We start from the raw sequence: 21111 nt of genomic DNA on the forward strand, positions 1-21111 counted from the left end.
TCTCTCTTCCTCATTCAGCACATTGCTGAGAAAGACAGCCCCTCCCTGTAGTGAGCCGGAACACCTCGTGAACACACCTGGGTGTTCACAGTCGCCCGGCAGGAGTATTGACAACACGGCGTAAAAACGAAATCCCAATAAAGCAACGCTGGATCTAGACCAGGGTGTTGTGGCTCATCTGCAGCTCCTCGATCCCTTATTTTTTCCAACGCATCACATAAAAGTGCAAATAAAAAATAGAAGTACAATATTAAGCAATGAAGGAATAAATATAACAGATATTGATGTTTTTCAGACTATTTGTGGTTCTTTGGAGTCTCAGTATTGAGGCCTAATGAAGCATGAAAATGTATTGAAGTGTATTGTGTCACGTCCACGTCCACGCCCATGACACAAGCAACAACACCTGACTCCGCACTAGCTCATGAGTAATCGCTCACTCTATAAAGACCCTCTTCAGCTCCAGTACCGTTGCGGAATCTCATTTGGGACAACCGCCCTTCCTCGTATTACTGCACTCTTGCTCTGTCCACGATCTCCGGTTTTTTTTGACTCCTTGCTTCATTCTCCGACCACGTCCATGGATCCTCGTTCCTGTCCTGCTCGCCGATCGACCGACCCTTCGCCTGTCCCTGGTTTTGAGACCTTGCCTCTTCCCTCAACGTCTAACGAACAACGCTGCACTTGGGTTCAGCCGTCTCGGCTCCCTGTGTTCCGCGTGACATATTGCACTTCTCACCGGATGTTATCCATCATAGACCTACAGGCCGACATGTTTCTTGTCTGCATGTTTATACTCCCCGAAATTCCTTCGACTACTTGTACCCAAAATAAGGACCATCCAAGGTCTTCTGCATCCAGTCCCAGTAAGTGGAGTTTTCCAGTAAGAGAGGCACTTTCCAAATGTTCCCAGCAGGGCACGTCACAGCCATGTACTCCCCAAAGGAAAGAAAAAGCATAGTACGATATCACGGGGTAAAACAAAAACGGACATAAACGAATATAATATGATGAATAATATAATAAAGAATAATCACAAATAAGAAATAATAACGAAATAAAGAGTAAACGTATTAATAAAACAGGGGGTGTGGTGGCACAGCGGGTTTGGCCGCTGCCTGCTCTGTGGCGGATCCAGGGTTTGAGTCTTGCTTGGGGTGCCTTGTGATGGACTGGCGTCCTGTCCAGGGTGTCTCTCCTCCCCCCTTTAGCCACGCACCCTGTGTTTCCGGGATAGGCTCCAGCTCGCTGCGACCCTGCTTGGGATAAGCAGTTGACGTTGGTTATATTAACAAAATTGTAAAACGGTTCATACACTCCACCAGGGGCCATCCTTCTTACCACACAAATTCAGGGACAATAGTAAGTTTTACTCCAGCGGAGAAGTCCCCACAGAATATTCTGGTTTCTCTTCAGCCATGTGCCCACAGGTTCAGTGATGCCATTGGGAGGAGAGATCCACGTGGAGCTTTTCACAGCGTTTCACTTGCTCACCTCGGAGACGAAAGCCAACGCACAGCTTGAGCAGAACTGGGTCAGTTCGGGCTGAGTTTCTTAACGCTCGCCGCCGGAAATGAGCCAAGGATTCCTGCTGCTTACGGTGATTTTGTTAGAGGAGAACTGGCCGCATCATGTGATCCACGAATTTCAGCACAGCATCCAGTCCTGCCAAAGAATAACTGGCAGCGCTGGCGCTCACATGATGCTGAAGCCCTGCCAGTCGGGCACAATGGTCATCTGTGCTGCAAGGAACAATGCTGACGGACACCTCGCTCTCCTGGCGGCGTGTCACCGAAAATTAAATTTGTTGTTCGCGGAGTCATTGATGCTACGTGTTAATGCACTTAAATTAGAGGAGCTATCAGAATGTCAGAAACATGCTGTTAGAGATCGATTTTCTCTTCCCGCGATAATAATGCTATGCACCAGAGCAGATATTACAGATCAGTATTGCAGGCTTGGATTTCCACACGCTGGGCCCGTCTTTGCTACATTTTTGAGCTGTGAGAGTTTTTACAAGGAAATGGGTAAATGTTCAGGCAAATAACACTCAGCTCTTACAAACTGCTTGATCTGGATGCACAAGCAGTGAATATTGCTGAACACCGATTCCCCGTTTACTTTTACCCCACTAACATAAATAAATATGTCTTTTTTACCCCTGTGCTGACGGGCATTTGCAGTGCAAGAGTTCACAAGTACACGTATGCCTCACGCAACACCCTGCCTCGTGATCCAAGTTTCCAGGTAGGTGAGAGCCACTAGGACCAGCTCTGGACAAGTGGGTGATGTTGTTTGATGGATGGATGGATAGATGGATGGATGGATGAATGGATGGATGGATGGATGGATGGATGGATGGATGAATGGATGGATGGGTGGATGAATGGATGGACGGACGGACGGACTGTTGGATGGATGGATGGATGGATGGATGGATGGATGGATGGATGAACACTGGCAGTGAACTACAGGTTCTAATGTAGAGCTCTGTTGCCCCCTACTGCTTCCTTACTGTGGTACAGCACAGAGTCAGTGTTCACAGCCTGGTTTCGTAAGTATCTGCTCTTCTGTTAAGCATCTCGTGTCAGGGGATGTGCCTGTGCAGCATGGTTTCAGCTCCCCTCTTTGCAAAAGGGAATAAGACAGTGGTTGTAGAGGTTTTTTAACAGAACTTATGGAACCATGTTGAGAAGCAAGTTGGTCGGAATGCAAGTGGTTGTCCTTCACCTCCAGTTCAGATGTACTGGAATTATATTACACTGCATATTATACATTTCTTTATTGTAATTCCATCTATAGGTGTGTTAGACATACAGGGGAAACAAAACTTAATTTCTCTTTGTAGCTCTGCGCAACACACACACACACACACACACACAGCCAGTTTCTACAACTGCTTGCCCCTAGTGGGGTCATGGTGAACCGGAGGCTAACCCGGCAACACAGGGCACGAGGCCAAAGGCGGAAGGGACACATCGCCGACAGGACGCCAGTCTGCTGCAAGGCACCCCAAGCAGGACTCGAACCCCAGATCCGCCAAACAGCAGGTCCCAGCCAAACCTGCTGCACCCCCCCCCATAAGTCATTACATTTACATTTATTTATTTAACAGACACTTTTCTTCAAAGCAGCTCCCAATGAACTCTATGCAGTGCTATCAGGCCACACACCTTATTCACCAAGGTGACTTACACTCCTAGATACACTACTAACAACGGGTCACTCATCCATACATCAGTGGAACACACTCTCTGCATCACTCACACACACACACACACACACACACACACACTATGGGTGAGCTTGAACAGCATGTCTTTGGGGTGTGGGAGGAAACCAGAGCACCTGGAGGAAACCCACTCAGACACAGGGAGAACATACAAACTACACACAGACTGAGTAGGGATCAAACCCACATCCTCTAGCACCACTCAGGCACTGTGCCACCATGCCGCCCCACTGCAGAAGCACCACACTGTGACCTATTTGTGTGAGTTTGTGTTTGTGTGTGTGTGTGTGTGTGTGTGTGGTGGGGGTGGGGGGGCTCCAACTATATATGAACAACTACTACTGTATATAGAGTTAAAGTTTGTGAATGTGGGTTGCAGACAATCAGTTAGGATGGTTGCTGTACACCATCTTAGAGGACAGGTGAAAAACTGAGTCTTTCCCAAAAATATTACATTTTTAACAACAGAAGCGCAGAACAAAAATAAATATTATACAAGCACAAATAGAACAAAACAGAAAAAAAATGAGAACAAGTGCTGGGGGAACACACATACACACACACACACACACATTTTCAGAGCCGCTTGTCCCATACGGGGTCGCGGGAAACCGGCGCCTACCCGGCAACACAGGGCGGAAGGCCGGAGGGGACACCAGTCCATCACAAGGCACCCCAAGAGGGACTCGAACCCCAGACCCACTGGAGAACAGGACCCAGTCCAACCCACTGCACCATCGCACCCCCGCTGGGGGAACAAAAATGCAGATATTGTAACAAGTTCGTAAGTATGTTCAGTAGTTTTTAAAGGTTTACTGCTACTGCTGGTCCTCACCATGAGACACAGCAAAGAAGGATTTTACCACCATTACTCCAATTAATTGAGAAGACTTTACTCCAAAGCAGCTTACAACACTAAGGTATTTACAACTGTTTACTCACTGGACAGGGGGGTGCAGTGGCGCAGTGGGTTGGACCGGGTCCTGCTTTCCAGTGGGTCTGGGGTTCGAGTCCCGCTTGGGGTGCCTTGTGACGGACTGGCGTCCCGTCCTGGGTGTGTCCCCCTCCCCCTCCGGCCTTACGCCCTGTGTTGCCGGGTAGGCTCTGGCTCCCCGTGACCCTGTATGGGACAAGCGGTTCAGAAAATGTGTGTGTGTACTCACTGGACCAGTTTAGGGTACTTCAGCCAAAAGTCAGAGCTGAACCTACAACCTTCAGGTGCAAATACATTATCTCTAACCACTGCACCAGGAGCTGCCTGATGTATTTCTTCTATTATGAATATTACCATCCTGATGGATAACGAAGCCAAGGTTCATCTGTGTATATGTAATATAACTTACATGCATCAGGGTAAAGGATAAGGTAAAAAAATATTGCTAATTATTGTTAGTCAATAACTGTTAAAAGAAAATGTTCACCTGTGGTTCAGGGGACTTAAAGGAAAACTCAGGTGTACTTAAAGGTTTGTAGTTAGATTGCTCTATTTTAACAGGTTTTTATTACATTTGGAACTTTTTTGCAGTTTGTTTCAGTAATACCAATATTAATGTTGTATGGTGGAAAAAGAGCAATGGTCTAGAATATGAATTATAAGCATTTAATGTAAGGGAATGAATTAAAACAAATAAACATAAATAGCAGCCTGCACATATTGGGTTTACCGCATCAGATGTGATCCCTGTGTGAGGAAGCTGCAGGGTCCTGTTTGCCTTTCAGCCTCTGGTCCAAACTGTTCAGTTAAAAACAATTACGTGATGTAGCAGTTTTAGTGGGAAGGTCATTACAATCCGGAGGCTTTTAGACTTAACCATTAATGTCACTAACTGAGACAAAACCTCTAAAGTGATTTGAACCTGAGTTCTGCTGCGTAGGCAAGGGGCATGATGGCACAGTGAGTAGTGCTGATGTCTCACAGCACCTGGGTGGTGTGAGAGGATCTGGGTTTGATCCCTGCTCAATCTGTGTGGGTTTCCTCTGGGTGCTCTGGTTTCCTCCCACAGTCCAAAGACATGCTCTTCAGGTTCCCCATAGTGTGTGTGTGTGTGTGTGTGTGTGTGTGTGTGTGTGTGTGTGTGTGTGTGTGTGTTCTACTGATGCATCAATGAGTGACCCAGTGTAAGTAGTCTATCTAGCAGTGTAAGTGTTTGGGTGCTCTGGTTTCCTCCCACACTCCAAAGATATGCTGTTCAGGTTCCCCCATAGTGTGTGAGTGACAAAGAGAGTGTGTTCTGCTGCTGAGTGACCTATTGTAAGTAGTGTATCTAGCAGTGTAAATCACCTTGGTGAATAAGGTGTGGGGGCTGATAACACTACAGAGTTCACCGGGAGCCCTTTGGAGAAAAGCATCTGTTAAATATGTAAATAAATCATCCTGCTCTTGCCTTTGAGGACATCCTTCATTTGTAGATGACTTGTCCAATGGATAATATGTACCTTGACTAGTATGCTGGTTTGTGTCATGAATTTCCTTCATAAAGATTTTGTTAGCGATATAGACCTTTTCACACCACCAGTCCATAAACTTCTCCTACCATTGGATTCTGCATTTTACCAGGTTTTGAAAGCAAGTGTGTTTAGAACACATGGTTATTTACCCCTTTTCATTACAGTTTGGGAGTTATTGGAAAAAGGAGAGGAATGTGTTGGTGCAACGAGCGTTGGGTGCTTTCGCAGCCACCTTTCTCAGGTCTTTCACTTGTCTGAGAAAAGGTCCCCAGAATGTCCCCATGACTGCAAGCGCTCAGTGTCCCCGAGTTTACGGCGTTTGTGACGCAGGGAAACCGACCGGCTGGGCCGGCACCCGTCTATGTGGTTGCTCTGGTTACGGAGGTGCTTGCGTGTGCGGAGGTCTTCCTGTATTTGTAACGCTCTGAGAAAAAAAAGACACACTCCCTGCGTGGTATTGAGGTGCGCCGGATAAAAACAGAGGCAGTAATGTACTATAAAGTCGCTCCATTAAACAGCCATCCATTCGAACTTGACAGTGAAAAACACAGACAGTATAGAATGTATTTATACATTATACTATTATAGAATTATTATCAAGTAATTACTATAATAAGATAATAATGACAAATTCCTTGTATGTGTGAACATACTTGGCAATAAAGCTCGTTCTGATTCTGATAATAAGATAATAAGATGGAAATGTAAATTTTATTCTTGTACCAGAGATTGCTCAGATTAACCACAACATTTAAATATATATAAAAAAAAAGGTGGGATAATATTATACTACTATCACGATACTACCATGATGACCTTGAGATCTTGTTTTTTGCCCTCTTCCATGGGACAACACTCCACTGATTCTCCTGGGTGTCGAGGACATTCGTGCAAGCGGCCTTCTGTCGCTCCTACAGTCCTTCGATCTCTCCCCGTTGCTACTCGCAAAGCCGGCAATCGCCTTGCCCTTGTCGTCTCCCGTAACTGTGGCTGTCCTGTCCCCGTCTGTTACTCCTCTGCATGTCTCCGATCATTTCTTCATCTCCTTCCACCCCTGCCCCACTGTTAAGCCCTCTCCTGCTTCTGCTCCCACTGTCACCTTCCGTCACAACCTAAAATCTCTCTCACCCTCCTGCCTTGCCTCTGCCACACTATCCTCTCTCCCTTCTGCTGCGCAATTCTAAGATCTGTCAACTGGCAACGCTACTAGTGTCTTCCTCTCTAGACTCCATCCGCCCCCTAACTTCCAGACCAGCACACTCCGGTTCCACCCCCTGGCTGCCCGATGTACTACGTACCAACGGGACCAAGCTCCGGGCTGCAGAGCAACGATGGCGAAAATCAAAGACTCGCACGGATCTGCATGTTTACAAGGATCCCTTAGCAACCTTCCACTCTCCAGTATCTCCAGCTAAATCCACCTTCTGCCACAACAAAATACAGTCTGCAATTAAACCTCACAGACTCTTCGCCATCTTCTCATCCCTTCTCTGTCCTCCGCCGCCTCCTCCTCCGTCTTCTCTCACTGCTGATGATTTTGCTTTGTTTTTCGGAGACAAAGTCAGCGCAATTACGGACAAGTTCCCAGCATCTGCCTGCCCTGATAATGGCAACCGCAGTGATTTTTTTGACCTGAGCCATTATTTTGAGATGTAATTTAAAGACAAGCATGCGGTTCATCTCTTATTAAGAACTGCTCTGTAAACAGCCAGGTAACAACACAAAGCGATGGAAAAAATCTCTTTCAGGATTTATGTACAGCTGGTTCCCGATTTACGATGAGGTTACGTTCCACAAAAACTATCCTAAGTTAAAAATATCATAAGCTGAAAATGCATTTAATAGACCTAATACACACCTCTCGTGACAGACTGGGAGATCGCACCGCATATCACTTGATCAGGAAAAAATCGAAATTCAAACCACGGTTTATACTGAATGTCTATCACCAGCTTACTCACTTACACCATCTGAGCCGCTTGTCCCATGGAGGGTTGCATGGAACTGGAGCCTAACCCAGCAACACGGGGCATAAGGCTGAAGGGGGAGAGGACACACCCAGGACAGGACGTCAGTCCATCGCAAGGCACCCCAAGCGGGACTTGAACCCCAGACCCACTGGAGAGCCGGACCTGGTCCAACCCACTGTGCCACCGCACCATCCTTTATTACCAGCTCGCCATCGTAAAGTCGAAAAAAATCATTAGTCGAATCACCATAAGTCAAGGAGCATCTGTATTGTAAGTCTTATCCAACTTCCATATCAAGTGCCGCTGCCTGGTGTTGCTGAAATTCCACTACCTTGAAGGGGTTTCATCTCGGGTTGATTCGTTTCAGCCACTGTGTTTATTGTGAGTGGTGGCAGATGCAGGTGCAGGTGGGTCAGTAGGTGAAGCAAGTTGGTTGAGTTCATCTGCTGCATGGAAATTTACTTACAGTATATCAGTATGACACACAACAACAGACAAGACGTATGACAACCAAGGGCAGTTATATGGAGAAAGATAATTAAAAAAAGCAATCAATATGAAAAAAACTAAGTCAAAATTTACAAGAACCAGTTATACTATAGAAAAAAAGTTTTTTTAAAAAAAAAAATCGTTCAAGACTCTTGACTTGCACACGACTCAAGGTGCACGGGGCATCTCCTTGTCAGCATCTGTTGCCATTAGTCACACAGATTTAACAGGTGGACGTGTTGACTGACGTCTCCCGTATTGTGTACACAGCTGTGCACCGGACAAAGCACATGATGTCTTCGCTTCCGTCTACACAGGCTGTAGTTCTATGACACCCAGAGAAGGTTCAGCCTCAGGACTGTAACCTTCGATTCTGGTTTAGCTCCTTTCTCAGATTGTATTTGTTGGAATTGCTGATTTTATGGTGTCTGACTTCTAAAGAGTCATCATTCCCACTGTTAAGTAGCTGAGGGGTCATGTGTAATACAAGGTCTTGCTCAGTGGTCTGATGAACATAGAGCCCACGCTCTTTTCTGCAGGCTTACGTTCTGGTGCTTCTGCCCCCGTCAGGCTCATGTGCGCCGAGAACGGCCTTTCCACACTGAAAATCAAGTTAACACTCAGGTACAATCTTATTATAAGTGGTAAACTGATTTATTTTTTATTTTTTAATCTAGAAAGCCTGGGGGGGGGGGGGGGCAGCCACCGGCACTTGGACCCCCACAGGTTTGTTCCTCCCTTGACTTTCTGGAGTTGACAGTTTTCTCGTTCTTTTCCCCGTGGCCAGTAGACAAAACAATAGCTTTAATAAATGCAGGGAAAATATATTACTCTAGCATATCGTCAACTGTCTTATTTCTTTCTTTGTCTTATGCATTTGTTCAGTGCTCTGTGTTATTGTGACAAGAGCACTCAATAAAAATAAATTGAATTGAACTGAATGAAACTGAATCGCATTGAATTGAACTGGACTGAATTGAATTGAACTGAACTGATGGGGCGCAGTGGCGCAGCAGTTTTGGCTGGGTCCTGCTCTCTGTTAGGTCTGGGGTTTGAGTCCTGCTTGGGGTGCCTTGTGATGGACTGGCATCCCGTCCTGGGTGCGTCCCCGCCCCCTCCAGCCTTGTGCCCTGAGTTGCCGGGTTAGGCTCTGGCTTGCTGCAACCCTGCTTGGGATGAGCGGTTTCAGTCAACGTGTGTGTGTGGACTGAATTGAATTGACCACCAAGTGGGCAGAGGTGGAGGAGCGTAGCAGTTTGGGGTGTAGTGAATGATCAGGCCTTGTCGATAGGTCTTTCCGTCTCCTGATCCTTTCATAGTGTCCAGTAAGGGCTCTTTTCCAGGGTGAAGTTCTGGTAGCGATGGGAACTAGTGGCCAGCTGTGGCCAGATCATCTTGGACAACATGGTAGCCCCTTCTGTCTACACAAGCAGAACGCGAGCAGCAGGAGCACCAACTCCCTGCCCTGCACACCGACCTTCCCCTGTTGCTGTGCATTAACTTCACACCAATTCTTTTTCACTTTCTTTAAAACAGATCAGACCGACCCCAGGTTTTTGTTTGGTTTTTTGCATTTTAGAAATTCATTTATCTTTAACTGCTAATGAATGCCACACACACACACACATTTTCAGAACCGCTTGTCCCATACGGGGTCACGGGGAACCGGAGTCTAACCCGGCAACACAGGGCGTAAGGCCGGATGGGCAGGGGACACACCCAGGACAGGATGCCAGTCTGTTGCAAGGCACCCCAAGCGGGACTCGAACCCCAGACCCACCAGAGAGCAGGACTGTGGTCCAACCCACTGCACCACCACGCCCCCTCACCCTAATGAATGCCATTAGGGTTGAAATCTTTTGCGACTAACATGACACAGTGAAACAATGTAATCACTTTTCATCACTATGTGCCTTGTGTGTGTGTGTTTTTGTTTACTTTGAGAACATTCTTCACAAATGTTTTTCATTAAAGGTTAAATTTGCTTATCAGTATGTTTAGCCACAAGGAAAGATCCTTATTCAGTAACCCTGAATTTGAGGTTTAGAACACTGTGTCACAGCTACATAACACACACACACACCACTTAGCCTAAGCAGGGTCGCAGCAAACCAGAGTCTAACCCAGCAACACAGGGCACAAGGATGGAGGGGGAGGGGACACACCCAGGACGGGACGCCAGTCCATTGCAAGGCACCCCAACGAGGACTCAAACCCAGACCCACCAGAGAGCAGGACCCAGTCAAACCCGCTGCACCACAGCACCCCCCTTTACATAAGAACAGAAGCAGCAAAATACTTTGAATACATCCACAGGTATAAAATGACCAATGACCAACAAGGCAACTATCCAAAAACATGTCCAGAAATCAGCTGAGTTATCATACAGATTAAATGTTTCTTTTTTTTAACAGTCAAAACTGCTTTAGAAGTTCTTAATAGCTTGGACACAGATGTACATTCATATTTACAGTATATCTTAAAACAGTATGAACAACAGATTATACGTGTCGTTCTTCTGGAGGTTACAGGCAGTTGCGTAACATCATTTCTTTTTCTCCTGCTACTTATCTTTTCACGTGTGCCATAATTTTTGTTCAGGATACAGTTGTCCAAACATAATAGTTATATAATATATAATTACATGTATAAAATTAGTTTATGTATATACACTATATATATATATATATATATATACTGTATATACATACTCAGTATATGTAAACCAACATGCTGCTTCAAGAGTCATAAAAGCACCTACCTAAGAATGTCATGCCGATTAATTGCATGTGGGTGTTAGTCACATTTTAGTGAGTCATGTCTGTTCATCTTCATCTGTGATAAACATATCAATAATGAGCTGTGCATTTTGTCTGTTCATTGCAGTATTTATATATAAGCTAAGCATTAACCACTAGTCTTTACTCATCGTTCGGCGTCAATTTAATTTCATTTGCACAGAATACAGTTTAACTATGGTAACAAGAATCTGATGAAAATAGTTACACGTCATACAGAAAGATGAATATATATGAGCGGAGGAAAAACTTGTTTAAAGAAGAATGGAGAGCTATAGCGTGCGGCCGGTCGTGGGGCGGCAGCGACCACACAGGGCAGCATGCTTGTCCAACAAACAGGGTTTATTTGGAAACAAAACCAACCTAAATGGGAACAGAGAACAAAGACAAACCTAAAACTAACTGGCCTAATATTACAGAAAAATAGAAACCCAGAGAATCCCAGTTGCAGGGAGCTACGCTGCTCCCATCAAACCCTCCCCGTCGCGTTCGGCTCTCAAGTCTTCAGACCAGCTGCTCAAAAAGTCCTCCAAAGTTGGGGGCAGCTTGCCCTCGGCAGTGCATTCGGACATTAGGGCAGGGGCGGGCCGATGGAATCTGTCCATCAGGAAGCTTCCGCAGTTTCGTCACGTTTTGTTTTTCTGTCCGGACAGCTTTGCCTTTCCTATAGGGCAGTTTATCTCCGTCACCTTGTTCCGGATGGCCTCCTCGCCCAGCTTCACGGCGCCGGCCAGCCGCAAGGCGTTTCCCCAGCCAAGAGGAAAAACCCAGGACCTCCCCCGTTGCGTTAAAGAAGTCATTGTCCTTTTGCGTCTGTTATCTGGAACCCCTGAATATCCAGGCAACAAGTAAATGATGCCCTCCCACTCCCGCCCCTGGTGTTTGCTCTGAGTTTATTGTTTACACTGGACGGCTTCTGGCAACACAGTCAACAAGGTGTCTCTGAGGGGAGGTCAGGCTGCCGTGCTCTTTACCAAAGCTGGATCAAGGGTCCTCGCAGAGCTCGTAAGTACTTTCCACACCTATTGTACGAGGAGAGACGTCAGAAAGTGCTCCGTGTAAGACAGACTGGTGCACTTTACTGGGAAATCCTCAGGGAATTTAACTTTTATTAGTTTCAAGAAGACCGTTAATTCCATTTAGAGTCGTAGGGTTCAAAGGCTGGTGAAGGGAGAGGACCGGATGGAATTCTTTATAGAGAGATTATTATTAGGATGACATGGCATGTGCGTCATAAAGCATTTATGGCCATTATCTCTTTTTAAATGCATGTATTGGCTGATATGGTCTGATTGAACTGTTTTTAGTCTGTGATTGTAAATGAACTGCCTTTTCAAGCCTGCAGTATGGAAAGAATTATTTCATTTCAGTTTAATTTACTTGTGAATTAACAGAACATGGACCCAACATATTTGCTCCAGTGTCAATGAAATTATTCATTATTATCCATTCAACAGATTGTTTACTAACTCTTGCATTGCCTCTGTGGAAAAGAATGTGAGTGTGTCAAATGGAAAAAAGAACACTGTCACCCATAGCAGCAAACACAGACATTAACCATATGAAAAAATTATGTAAAAGATAAAAGATGTGATCAATTCTTTAAGAAAAAAACTTCACCATTACAGCTATCAAATAACTTCTAAAGCAGCAAAAATAACAGATTAAAAAAGAAAATGTGTTTGAGATATCAGTATATCTTTAAGGCAAATCAGGTTGATGTGGAACTACAGCAGTTAAGGAGGTTTTATTTAATATTTGACTTTAAGCTGATTTTTTTTTTTTTTGCGTGGTGACCACTGGGGATGAAAAAGGAAAGGTGTGGAAGAATCACTATTTCAGAATAAAAGTGAGATTGATTATGGATCTTTCACAAGAACAAGGTTTGAGAAGTTGGGATAGTTCCTCAAATTGTGGAGAAGCATTGTGTGTGTACCCCAGGTAGGCTGCAGGGGCTTTGCAGTGAAGTCTTTGTACAGGACTTGCAAGGTATTGGGTATCATAAAGGAGGACGGCTATTAAACCTGTTACTGAAGCTGAGCAGAGGGCATCCAGATGGCCTTGGATCGGGAGACCCAATGGTCTGAGGTGGAGCTACTTAAATGCAGGTCGGTGTCTCTTCACACCTACTCAGGTCAACCAGCTGAGTGTGTCTGATGTTGAACGAACCATAACACCCAGTGATCCCAGGTCACATCACTGATGATCCATCCAGGTGCATCTCGAAATGTGTGTTATGAATGGTGTCAAACAGCTGAAATTTGTATGTCTCCATGATGCAACTGAAAAAAGGCAGCACGGTGGCACAGCGAGTAGCGCTGCTGTCTCACAGCACCTGGGTGGGTTCGACCCCCGCTCAGTCTGTGTGGAGTTTGCATGTTCTCCCCATGTTTGCAAGGGTTTCCTCCCACAGTCCAATGACAGGTTTACCCATAGTGTGTGAGTGACACAGAGAGTGTGTTTCACTGATGTATGGATGAGTGATCCAGTGTAAGTAGTGTATCTAGCAGTGTGAGTCTTTGGGTGCTCTGGTTTCCTCCCACACTCCAAAGACATGCTGTTCAGGTTCCCCCGTAGAGTGTGAGTGACAAAGAGAGTGTGTTCTGCTGATGTATGGATAAGCGACCCAGTGTAAGTAGTGTATCTAGCAGTGTAAGTCACCTTGGTGTGTTGGTGATAACAATACATAGAGTTCATTGGAAGTTGCTTTGGAGAAAAAATCAGCTAAATAAATGTAAAGTTAAAACCTTGTTTGAATTTCACTTTCCTCTATGATTACCCTAAAATTTTGGAGACCAGAAATATTGTTTGGATTGTAACCCACTTGCCTCTTAGTTTGCTGGGTATGAATCACATTTTGTTCCATTATTCCTCATCTTATATTGATTCTTCCAGCAACAGTTTACTTGACCCGTTTTCACTGTTGGTTCTGTATAATTATAGTGGCTTCCATTATAAGTAAAACTGTACGTGACTTGGACTAGTGGGTTCGTGAAACAGTGTGCAAATGGATTATCTGTTGTGCGTACGCAGTGTTACCGTGGTGCTGGAATGCCACTGTAACAGTTTTTCTTGCTCATTTAGCCTCATAGTCTTCTGGAAATAAGCAGTAATGCAGTCATATAGCTAAAGAATTAAACAGAACTGTTCTGAAAACATGATGTTCCACAGTGTAGCATGCCTCTTATTGTGTAAACAAATGGTAAATAAGGCCCCTAGTTCAACACCACATTCCCTACTGGGTCTGTTTGGCTTCAGTATGGATGGCAGGGTCTGGTCAGTGTGAAACTGTAGTCCTTCATTGGTGATCTTTACAGCACATGGTGACTCTTGGTGTCCAGCTTGCAGGTTCAGGGATGGCTTCTCAGTCACATTCCCATCTCGTGTCTGTCTGTCTCAGTTGATGGACCCTTTCCTACCACTTTTGAAGGTTTAAAAAGGCGATTGAGCAGGGGAACGTGATCTGCAGGTGTGTGCAGCTTGTCATGGGTGTCAAACATGGTTCTGGGAAGTCAATTTTGTGCACTGTCTTGAGATCACATTCATTCATGGCAGACTCCTGCACAAAGGTGTGTACATCGCTCACAGTCAAGCCTGGTGTGGAGAAGATGTGTTGTCTGGTGTGTAACTCTCCCTCTCCTTCCTTCAGTCAGTCCCAGTAAGGAGGTGAAGATGGTGTCGGGAGCCCGTCGCAGTAGCAGCAGCAGCACCAGTGGTTTCTATGGCAACAGCTCTTCGGTGCTGTGCAACCCCAAGTCAGGTGGGAGTCTCCTCAGCAAGGGCACCACTGCCAGGAGGGGTGCTGTGGTTAGAGACCCGCCACACACAGGGAGGGGAAGGTCTATAGACCACTACAGTAGGGCAGCTCCAAGGTGTCTCTTCCACTGGTAATTCCAAGGGAAAAAATTGTATTCAGTCCATCAAGCAAGACTTCAGAGCAACTTAGGGAAATTTCAGCACTTTACAGCTACCATACAGGTGGTCCTTGACCTAGGGTGGGATTCCATTCCAAAAACCCATCATAAGTCGTCTGTCGTAAATTGCAAATCCCCTTATGCTGTATTATGTGAACCGGGAGGATATATAAGCAATTAACATGCATTAATGTTACATTGCAGAATAAGCCTTTGTAATATTTTTTTCAGTATTCACACATTATTCATGTTAAAATAATACTCATGTAGAATAAGTACAGTAGCATTGTATAATTATATTTTCATGCCGCACCACTATTTTCACTTTCATTTCTAAATCTGTTGGCTTATACATTTATTTTCTTGAACACAAGAAAACACATTTTCTCAGCTGCTAGCGATTTAAAATGAGTGACCTGGAGGGAATCAGAGAGAAAAAGTTTAGTAAATAAAGCATAATTGCCGGTGGACACCCAAACACTGACTGAGACCCAAACGACGACAGACATGCGGCCAGTCGATGTTACCGTACAGCAGATGGAGAGGTCGTCCTTGTATGCCATGACCAAGCATCGGAGCTTGAAAATAATTTAATAATGTTGATGGGACAGCTATTATGCGTCCGAGTGGTCATAAATTGCATATCCCATAACTATAAAGAGTGGAGCAAAATTGCAGCTGTGACAACACTTATGAAGTTAGTTATATACTTGGATTTCCCTTCCTTGCAGCATCTGGGGTACATGCTGTACCGCTGAGCTGGATTTTTTCACCAAAGAAAAACTGAAACTGCTTTTAGCAGCAGTATTGAGAGAAGGTCATTTCTTTTCTATAGCCTCAGCTAACATTGTCCCGTGCCTAGGTGCACATCTGCAGCAGCTGCTGAATCATATGTTGTACATTCATCATCAGGGACTTTCTGTTCTTTAGTGATGAAGATTGATTATCATAAAAAAATAGATATTATCATAATTTATCACTGAATTACTTACGAGAACATGTTTTGTGTCCCACACAAGTCCTTCTGTGTACTGACCCACAATTAAGTCCATTTCATATAACGGTTTAATTTGTACAGTTTGAAACTGAGATTTATTAATATTTACATTTACATTTTCACGCATTCATTTATTTTTATTATGTCATATGAGAATTACATGGATGAATGGACGTGAGGTTATAATTATAGGTCTATATTGTTTTGGTTTTCTGGCTGTACACTGCAATGGGGTGGTGCCAAAGAAAAACTATCTCACTCTTACCAATATTTTCATATTTCAGGTCATTTCTATTTGTGAAAAGCTTTGGGAGGATGTCAGCAAAGTAAAAAGAAGTTGGAGTTCTGTTCAGTGTGCTCTGTGACAATGTAAATGGGTACATTTGGGTTAAAAAGGAAAAGTTATGAACACATTAACTCCAAATTGTAGAAATACTGTAGGTTCCCATTCCCAAAAAACACTTATGACATGTAACTTTCTTATTGGGTATGAAAACAAAATCCTGCAATCCAACAAGATGCAAATACACCTGTCAGGCAGTTACCAGCTTGAAGGTGGTGCTAACCTGAGTCCTTCCACTTGCAGTCTTGAAGAAACCAGTGACAGCAGAGGAGCTCCAGAGGCCTGGAAGCCCTTACATAAAGAAGACCTTCACTGTAGGTTCCTGTTCCCAAAATCAGCCCTGAGTCCCAACACACACATCCTGCGTAAAAAAACATTAGATTCAGCCCCTGGTTCTCATTTTGCAGATTGTGGGCGACGCGGTGGGCTGGGGCTTTGTGGTGAGGGGCGACAAACCGTGTCACATTCAGGCCGTGGACCCAAGCGGCCCGGCGGCTGCAGCAGGTTTGAAGGTGAGAGGCGCATCGCTGTAAAGAGCACAGCACCAGATCAGTGGCTGCTCAACTTAGTTTGGCCCAAAAAAGCCAAGAAACAAGAACAAAACTAACAATCAACCCAACCAACCAAGTACCGCTGTGTGTTCTGCAGTTAACAGATGCAGTGGATGTGCACACAGTCTCATTTTTTCCATCCCTTTTCTATCAGACTTGCGTTGTTGTGCATTTGTTTCACCTCATCCCATTTTGGTTGCATCTAAGTATTGTGTGAAAGTATGTTATTGGTACCTTGTGGTGGCACAGAAGTCACAACTAACTCAGAGCACTGGATGTATGACGACTGAATACCTCGATCGATGGGATCAGCAACCTTGGGACTGGGCACAGATTTAGCTTCCTTACGCTGTAGCTCAGTCTTGACAGTTGCACAGATCTTTTTTGTATCAGACATGTCCACACGGATCCCCTGTCACTGCAGTACAATGCCCAGGAGGCTGGGCAGCCACTGGTACTCAGACCCCTCAGGTTTATTTTTCTCTCTTTCTTTACTGAGGGAGTTTTTGTTTTCCTCTCCTCAGCTGCCAGCTGGCTTCTCCTAATAGTGAACTTTAACTGCTGCTTATCGTACCCTGTAATATGGGATCATTCACAGTTACTTTGTTCAGTGTTCCAGGTCACTCTGGTGAGAAGGGCACTTCATAAAAATAAACTGAATAGCACTCTGGAGAGTCAGAGATGAATAAACTGGGGCCGAACATAATATAGTGGTAAGAGTGGGTGTCTTATTCTAATTCAGTTGAATTTGTTTTTATAACTCTTCTCGCACAGCGACACATTGAATTACTACAATAACGATGTACTTATTACAGCTGTAAGTAAGCCAAGTGGCCACGGAGGAACAAAACAAAAAAAAACTCAGAACCAAAAGTCAAGGGAGAAAAAAAACCTCTATGGGTCCAAGTCTAGATTCTAGATTTAAAAAAAAAAAAAAAAAATTGCAGTCAACTTACAGCCACTTAAAACAACATCACTAGACACTAATCAGGTGATGCTGTGGTTCACATAGGTTTGCATGTACTCATCAGCTCTTATCAAAACGGAGTGCTGGTATCACAGATGGGGTGACATAACTTTAAACTATTCACAGTGATTTATCCATTTCCACAGCTCAGTACATTATTCAAGCAATTCAGGGCAAGTGACTTTGCTCAGGAGAGCTACAGCAAGTGGAGATTCGATCCTTGGTCCTTTAAGTAGAAGGCAGCAGTTGTAACCACTATGTCACCCGCTGCCCCATTTACATTTTCGTTGAGAGTGCGTTCAACATTGTGACACACACACACGCACGCGCACATTGGCTGATGCTGCTTGTCCCAAGTGGGGTTGCGGTGAACCGGAGCCTAACCTGGCAACACAGGGTGTAAGGCTGGCAGGGGAGGGGACATACCCAGGACGGGACATCAGTCCATCACAAGGCACCCCAAGCAGGACTCAAACTCCAGACCCGCCAGAGAGCAGGACCTGGCCAAACCCGCCGCAACCCCCCCACAGTATTGTGACATTCATTTTAATTATGACACTTCAGTATTCACATCAGCCTCTGTCTGATTTGTAATGAAGAACACGTGCCACCTTTCTTTGGCATATTTCTTCAAGCCATGTTTATACTAGTGGAGAAAATCCATGCAATAACTCATTTTTCCTTTCCATTAAAAGCAGAGTCTTTTATTTTCTTAAAATTTCATGGGTCACATTTGGTACTTCTTTACGTTAAGGGGTGTGATCATAAGTTCTGCTTACTGAAAGCATGCAATTCCTTTGAAATTGTGATGTGAAGTAGTGCTCTGTGATCTTACACCAACTATTTTTGGGGAATAAGAGTAAACAAGGGTAGTATAAAAAATATTCTGACGGGAAAATCTTTCTTGTAGGTTTGTCAATTTGTCCTTTCCATCAATGGGATGAACGTCCTAACTCTGGACTACAGGAAAGTCAGCAACCTCATTCTGACTGGCCCTCGAACCATGGTCATGGAAGTCATGGAGGAGTCAAGCCTCTGAGCCAATGAGACAGATCTGGTGCCCTGGCCATCCATAGTTACTGGGCTGCATACACCCACCAATCTCACGCTGTCATTCAGGGATGCTGGCCCTACAATGTCCACTCCAGCACAGGGCAACGTAAAGGTCTTGTGTTCACCCCTAGTCTGCGTTGCGCAGGACAGGCTAATCAGTGACAGAAATCAAAACCTGGAGACAGTTCATCTGAAACACTATGGTCTATCTTTTTAGCAGCAGTAATGGTGGTCTTGCAAGAAGAAGCAATGGTTACAAGTCAATAGTACCATCAAAGATAAATGGAATCTGACATTTGCTGTGAGTGGGCAGCATATTGTAGTGTTCAAACAAAAACATTTTTAACATTTCAGCGTTCATAATTCAACGTTTATGTCTAACGAGGGACATGGGTAGGTAATGCTGGCATGCAGTATAACTCTTTAGCAGCCCTCATTCTTCACCTGCGCCTTGGGGGAAGTGTCCTCAGTTCTTGGAGAGACGGTGAACATGAGAGGTACATAAAGTGACATACAATGACAGCACAGCTGTCCTTTTGGCCTGAAACCCTGAATCCCTTTTTTCTACCTCTACCATTTAATATAAGTACCTGGGAAGGCGGTGCCTGAAGAGTGTGGTCCCATAGTCAACGATTTATTCTTTCTGCAGCGAATGAATGAATGCATATCAGGTGTTTGAAAACAATTAGCTCACAGCTGTAGGTTGCAGTACATTAAGCGTCAGAAATGGTTGTTTAAAGGTCTGAAACTATTGTCAAGGTACAAAATTTACATGTATTCATTTAGCTGATGCTTTTTTCCAGAAGCTATTTACAGCATAAAGTTACTTACCCATTTATACAGCTGGGTAATTTTAGGGTAAGTACCTTGCTCAAGAGAACTATAGCCAGAGGTTTGATTTGAACCTGCAAGCATCGGATCCAAAGGCAGTATCTCTAAGCAGTGCACTACCAGTTGCCCTTCAATAAAACATCATATTTCTCTGGAGTAATAAACAGTGATTCATTAACTTTTAATAAAAGTTTGAATCAATTTTTGTTCTTTTCCAGCACCATTTCATCATAATAAATCTGCACCATTAAGCAGATATTTTGCAAATATATTTTTTTACTTTTGAAAATCAGATGGTGTAGATTTTTAATTTACACATTTTGTGATGCCCTAGGATTCATTATCAGTGATGGAAAAAGCATCACTGGGTCTTTCAGGTCTTTCAGCATGAGACACTCTGGTCCAGAAAACCTGACCAGAGTTTACCATGCTGATACACCAAAGCTTTAAGCTTACCTCGGTGTCTTGAATTGTCCACTGCTGCTAGAATACATTCCAGCTCCTGCGAAGTTCATTATCACTGTATCACCATGAGGAGTTGGGACTGTTGCTGGGGGAAAGGGAGGTCTGGGCCCCCCTGCTCAGCCTGCTACCACGGTAACCGTCACCAGAGCAGCGGACTGAGAATGCAGAGATTCTGAGGACAAACACATCATTGTATCTATGTTTACAGCGTCACCAACTGGTTATTTGCTGAAAGTAATATTCATGACAAATTTTGTTGCGTGAGGACACTGTCCTCCCCCACTGTGCTCTGGCTCTGCGGTTGGTTGGTTAACTAGTTAGTTAGTTTTGCCCATCACCTTGGGTGGGATATAAGTCACCAGCCGTAGTTTGCCAAATCCGTGCCAACCAGGCCTGAGGCCTTTGGTATCACTTCTGCTGGTGTGTCTGTAGCAAGCTGAATTTTTATGGTTTAGGGGTGTGTGTCCCATGCCCAAGCCTCTTCTTTTTATTTGAGGGCTTGGGGCCAGCACTGGAGGAGCGCATTTAAGCATGAGTTCACATTTAGCTCGGCCAGAGTTCGTATGATCCTCCAGTCTTTATTTCGCCTTCTTCTGGGTGCCCCAGTTTCCTCCTGCAGTCTAAAGATGTGTGTTTCAGGGACCTGCTTACTCTGAAGGGTTTACATGGTACAAAGGTGTGTGTCAGTGGGTCTGTGTATGATTGTCCTGCCATGAAGTAGTGTCCCACCTAGGGTGTAACCTGTCTCACACCCTGTGCTTCTGGACTACACTCAGGACCACTACAACCCTGCATTAACCCAAGCAGTTACTAATAAAATTTATTACACAGCACAGAATAAAATCCCTCAATTCCCTGCTATCTGATAAAATCTCCAGTAGATGGCAGTGTTACATAAAGGATAATCTTTCTCTGCAGAACATTAAAATTGCACTTATAATGTCAATTTTAAATGCAGTTTGAATTCTCTACAAAAGATGAGCATGTATGTACAAATTAAGGAAACTAAGGTTACATTAACATTATTTCTAAGTCATTTTTTTCCAAGTGTTA

The 21111-nt window shown here is 44.5% G+C and overlaps 1 protein-coding gene across 1 annotated transcript; it reads left to right on the plus strand.

Annotated features, from left to right (window-relative positions):
- Positions 1 to 11891: 11891 nt before the first annotated feature.
- Positions 11892 to 18797, plus strand: LOC108919285 (DEP domain-containing mTOR-interacting protein-like). Its single transcript, XM_018727156.2, has 5 exons — positions 11892 to 11942; positions 14587 to 14697; positions 16435 to 16505; positions 16599 to 16703; positions 18620 to 18797. The coding sequence occupies exons 2-5, from the start codon at positions 14610 to 14612 to the stop codon at positions 18746 to 18748; spliced, it is 393 nt and encodes a 130-aa protein (XP_018582672.1). The 5' UTR covers positions 11892 to 11942; positions 14587 to 14609; the 3' UTR covers positions 18749 to 18797.
- Positions 18798 to 21111: the final 2314 nt, after the last annotated feature.

The sequence above is a fragment of the Scleropages formosus genome, chromosome 23 (genome assembly GCF_900964775.1).
Source record: "Scleropages formosus chromosome 23, fSclFor1.1, whole genome shotgun sequence".
Classification (NCBI taxonomy): domain Eukaryota; kingdom Metazoa; phylum Chordata; class Actinopteri; order Osteoglossiformes; family Osteoglossidae; genus Scleropages; species Scleropages formosus.

Coding starts and splice junctions, on each gene's coding strand:
- LOC108919285 (XM_018727156.2), top strand. CDS start 14,610: ATGGTGTCGGGAGCCCGTCGCAGTAGCAGCAGCAGCACCAGTGGTTTC. Junction 16,506..16,598: donor ACATAAAGAAGACCTTCACT/GTAGGTTCCTGT, acceptor CTCATTTTGCAG/ATTGTGGGCGACGCGGTGGG. Junction 16,704..18,619: donor CGGCTGCAGCAGGTTTGAAG/GTGAGAGGCGCA, acceptor TCTTTCTTGTAG/GTTTGTCAATTTGTCCTTTC.